The following is a 5,514-nucleotide window of genomic DNA, read 5'->3' on the forward strand; positions in this document are numbered from 1 at the left end:
AATCAAAAACTAAAACTAATGACAAAAATAATCATATCTCAGACAAGTTAGATTATGTAAATTTTGACAAATATTTGTACTTAAATGATGAAATATCTGTAAGTGAGGAATAAGATATGAAATAGGATCAAATTATAAATACTCTCAAAAACAAATTGTGAAGAGAGAACAAGAGTCACTACTTTTTCACTTCCGTTGTTTTGCATTAATCTGTTGTTCAGATAATCATCTTTCTGCTAACACAAATTAAGTCTGTTAATTTTTTGAGCAGTAAGAGCCTAGAGGCAAGTCTTTGGCATGAAAATTTTGTTCTATCTGCAATAAAATGGCAAAACAAGATTCTTCTGTAATAAAACTGTCTCTAAGTCAGTTAAAACCATCTGATCCCACTTTACAAAAAATGAATAGCTTAGCAAGTCCAAGATTGTAATATTTATTTAGACTATATAATTAAGACTTTGTAATATACAGTATAGAGGGAAATACAGACTTCATTGACATGTGCTGGAATAATCTGAATCCAATAGTAGTGAATGGACTGTTGCTAAAAACTGATCTTTTAAAAAAAATTTTGATTTCAAATGTAACAAATGTCTAAAGTGTGTCATAATTTGATAAAAAGAACTAGTAAGAAATATTTAAGTATATTTCATAAATTTGTTTAAAATTAGATGCACACAAAATACCTTATGTACTTTTCCAGCAAGTTACTCTTTAATGAAACTAATGTTTTCAGCTTTATTAATTAATAAGCCTTCATCTAGTTTTTTGAAACAAGATTCAATTTTGAACAATAGTTAAAATTCCTTATAAAAAATATAACAGTCTAGAAAAGAATTCTTATACGCAGAGACAACCTTTCCTTTGAGGCTACAGCCCAATAACATTGCGTCAATGGAAACAGCATCCTGTGGTGAATTATGTATTTTATTGTGAAATTGGCTAAAGTAAACATTTAAAATCTTGGCAGATGGTATTTAATTTTTAAAAAAATGTAATACTGTCTGCCAAGATTTTAAATGTTTACTTTATTAAAAATTTCGTTAATTTTTGAACAATATTACATTTTCTTTAGAAAATATAAATGGGGTTATTGATTAAGTTATGAATAAAATAAAATATAAATTTGTTACTTGTTTTATAAGTTGAGCCCTAGTGAAATCTGCTAATACAATGGATTTGCCTGCATATTGAGCAAGAGTAGTTTTTAAATTATTTTTGTTGATATCGTATTTATACTCATTGATTCTGCATATTAATGATCTATTAGTCAAGCTGATGTATTTTAGATATCTTTCAAATTTAACATCGTATATAGGGACAGAGTGTGCCCCAGGGACTTTATTTGGGTCAATGTAATCCTTGCCATTACTTAATAATCTGTATAGTGTTACCTCATTTGTATGCTATACAAGCTCCTGTGTATTTAGCAATTAATGTATATACCTACTATCGCATATAATACTGTGTGTTTACTTGCCTGTACTTGTGGTTCCACCCCTATGTTTTTGTCCAGATTGCATGCTATGTTATAAATAAGTTTTTTACTGTACCCATGTTTCATTGCAAAATTTTCCATGTGCTCCAGTTGTAACGGTGCAGAACATGATTCCATCATAAAACAAAATCATTTGAAGTGCTATTTACTTTTATTTTTAATTGTACATTTTTTAGTACTGTATATTTATTTTTTAAATTTATATTTTATTTTATTTATAACTTAATCAATAACCCTATGTATATTTTTTAAAGAAAATGTAATATTGTTCTAAAATAACACAAATTTAAAATCGTTCTAAAATTAATGGAATTTTAAATATTGTTTCAAATTGAATCTTGTTTCAAAAAACCTGAAGGCTTATTAATAAAGCCAAAAACATTAGTTTGATTAAAGAGTAATTTCCTAAAAAAGTACATAAGTATTTTGTGTGTATCTAGTTACTGTCTAGTTCCAGCTTAGGCCAATATTGATACGTTTAAAATAATGTCTATGACATAATGTAAGAGTTAATAGTTTACAAACGATTTGAGGTATATTATAATCATGACTACAACACTTGGCAACTATAAAAAGTATATGTGTATCTATTGTTTTATGTCTTTTTTTCATTTTCTTTTTTTATAGATTCAATATGTAAGTAAACAATGAATCTATGAAACTATTACTTAGTCTCCACTAATTTGAAATATTTTAAACATTTTTAAATTAACACTTTAATGGAAAAAAATAATACTTCATTTTTAATTATTTTTTTAATATTTAACTAGAAAAACTATTTTGCTTATATTTTAAATTAGAAAATATCCTACTTAATACATTTTCTTTAAACACTTACTTTGCAATATAAAGTAACATGTAGATAACATTCATTTGTTTCAATTCATCTGTTCCATACTAAAAAATTAAAAAAAAAATTATTTGAAATAAAATTTTTACCCTTGAGTATTTACTATTAGATTGATATATCAAATTATTATCTAGATATAGTATTTAAGACTTATCGATAAGATCAATTTCCAAAATATTTGAATTATTTTATTTAGAGAAATCTTAAAAATTAAGTATTGATAAAAATTAAATATTTAAAAAAACTTAATGATAATTTAATTATATCAATACTTTGAAACTTTCAAAGGTATAAAAATAATTTTATTTTTGATTAAAACATTAAGCAATAAAATTATCCACTGAAAAATAAGATGAAAATTTATAATAAGCTAATAAAATTGTTGCTATGAATTATAGAACAACTATTTTCAGGAAAATGAAATGATGTCATATGACTTTAAAATGAGCATGAAGAGTTTAAAATTCCGATAAAGATATTAATGATAATTATATATTATTAATCAGCAACTAGTGTCAAAAACAACAAAAATCGGCATTATGTATAAGGATTTGAAACTTTTAAAATTTTTAAATCTGAAAAAAATTTAAATATCATAATGTATTAAGATTGTAAAATTGAATTTAAAAAGATATAAAACAAATTTAAAATGAATATCGGTTATCTTGCATTCAACATTGCTGCTTTAATATTTTTCTTGGTATTTTTAATTATTAAAGCAACAAATTTGGAAACAGCACACTTATTTACTATATACATATATATTATATTAATATACTTACCCTAAGTTTAGACTGTACTAACTGGATAGGATAAGTCAGAATTGTTGAAATACATTTTGATATAGCTCCTATTATAAAATAGCTGGTACTACTAATTGCCTATTAAATAAATAAATTCAGTAAATAAAAATCTTAATACAGTGAAATTCCAATAATCAAGCATCTATCATTGTTTGAAAAAGTACTAATTATAGATTTAAAGAAGAAATCATAATATACTATTAAATAATACTGGATAGAACTAATTTAGCTTCTCCTTTTAGATTAATAATTGAAAAATGCTTCTATTTGCTTAATTACTTATATTTATATTTCAAATATTTTAATGCACACAAAAGTATAATAATAATAATAATAATAATGGTACAAATGAAAGCATATATATATAGGATGTGTGCATGTGTATGTACACAATTCACTTCATTAAAGATATCACTTGTTAAATATATAACTGCATTCACAAATAATTTATGAATACAGCCATTTATGAATACACTTGCATTTGAGAATAAAATTTAACAGCATCAATTTTTGTTTTATCATTTTTAATATCAATCGGTAGAAATATATATTTTCATTTTATTTGATCTGTATTAGTATTAATTAACTAGCTGCAAGGACCCGCTTCGCTGGATTTTTATTTGTTCGTACATTTGTATGTAATATAGTTAGTTTTATATATATATATATAAAAGACTGTTTTTCTAAGTAATCTAGAATCTAGCTGCAAGGACCCACTTCACTGGGTTTTTATTTGTGGGCAAAAAGTAACGATAGTGAAGATTAAGATAATTACATTATAGCCAATCTTACCCNTGTGTGTGTGTGTGTGTGTATTGATATACTTTAGCAATCATTTGGCTTTGACAGATTATTAGAAAAGTTTATTATACAGGATATAATAATTCACTCAAAGTACCCATTTTAATTTGCCATTAAAAAATGAATGATTTAAGATATATAATAGCAACAAGTTGCATATGGTGGGAAACTCACCAAGTTTTATAGAGATTTTTTTTCATAAAGATGGTGCAGAAGCCAAATTATGAGTATTATTGTCCAGTCATGGCTTTGCCACAGGAGAAAGCACAGGACATGGTCTGGTATGCCCAAAAGTACCAAGATCTCCTGATCTGATCCTACTCATATTTCTTTCTGTGGGGTTATGTGAAAAATATGGTTTATGCAACTTCAATCAGAGAACTTCAGGATCATCGGAAGCACATTATTGCAATGATTGCCATTGTGAGACAGGACATGCTGCAGCATAGAAATTGCCTCCCATCTTGACAATGTCACTGTGACTGCTTGAGAACACAGAGATATGGTGATTTTTTTTAACGAAATTTGGTGAGTATTTTCTCTCAAAATCTTTGGTGAACTTATCTTTAACCATTAATTTTTTTATAGTCAAATCAAATTGGGTACTTTCCAGCAGAACACACTATATAATTAAAAAATGACAAACCTTTGATTCAGATCCCTTAGACATTCTTCTTTTTAGTGACTCATAAATCATAAACTGAAGAGCTGGATTACTAACTAATATTAAAGAGGGAACTAAACCTCCATAAATTCCTTTCCAACCTTCCACTTTTTTAATCTGACAAAGTCCATCTGAAATTTAAAATCAATTCTAAATGTTATTCTTTAAAGTTTATTTGCATCTTTGACTTTAATTCAGAAATCATTAGAATAGAACAAACTGATAAAAAATTACATTAGAAATATAAAATCAGAGCGATTATGTTAAACTATTTTATATATACAGGAGAGCATCAATTATCCAAATACTGATCAACTGAAACATCAGCTAACCGAAAGCGTTCCAATCGGTAAATTCAAATTTCTGCTACAGATGTGGTGTTGCAATATTCTCTCCCTCCTTGCCAACCTGAACTGTAGGCCTACTTTAATGTACTACTTTATGTAAGGTATGTAAGGTATGAATTTGTAAGACATGCGATTCAAAATATATACAGTACAGTTTTGTGTTTAATATAATTATATTACATTTAATTAAAATTTACCAATTATTCCTTTGTAATGAGAATAATCTGAAGATTTTCTGTCTTCTAACTTCAATTTTATATTTTGCAGCCTTAATCGAGTGTTTACTACCCATAATGGTGTTGTAAGTAGTACATTCACTGCACCTGAGGAACAAATGAACTTCAGTATAAATATTTAATTATAAACTTTATATGAAACAATAAATTATACCTGCAATTGAAGCTAAAGCCAAATCTGTCAATGCACTATGTGATTTTGCATCCCTTTTATATACAGAACGTAAACCGTGGAAAGTGTAAAAATATACAAAATTAGAACAGCACAGACTAGTTAAAACAGGTCCCAGACCTCGATATAAGGATTCACTTAAA

At 26.4% G+C, this 5,514-nt stretch overlaps 1 protein-coding gene across 1 annotated transcript; it reads right to left on the reverse strand.

Moving 5' to 3' along the window:
* Positions 1–2,320: 2,320 nt before the first annotated feature.
* On the reverse strand, positions 2,321–5,510 carry LOC111617500 (peroxisomal membrane protein PMP34-like; the record flags this gene model as incomplete). Its single annotated transcript, XM_023358779.1, has 5 exons — positions 2,321–2,395; positions 3,131–3,229; positions 4,599–4,747; positions 5,161–5,286; positions 5,354–5,510. Coding segments are annotated over 5 exons (594 nt in total), but the record flags the coding sequence as incomplete, so codon positions are not given.
* Positions 5,511–5,514: the final 4 nt, after the last annotated feature.

The sequence above is a fragment of the Centruroides sculpturatus genome, unplaced genomic scaffold (assembly GCF_000671375.1).
Source record: "Centruroides sculpturatus isolate CEXI.00-Female unplaced genomic scaffold, Cexi_2.0 scaffold4884, whole genome shotgun sequence".
In the NCBI taxonomy this organism is placed as follows: domain Eukaryota; kingdom Metazoa; phylum Arthropoda; class Arachnida; order Scorpiones; family Buthidae; genus Centruroides; species Centruroides sculpturatus.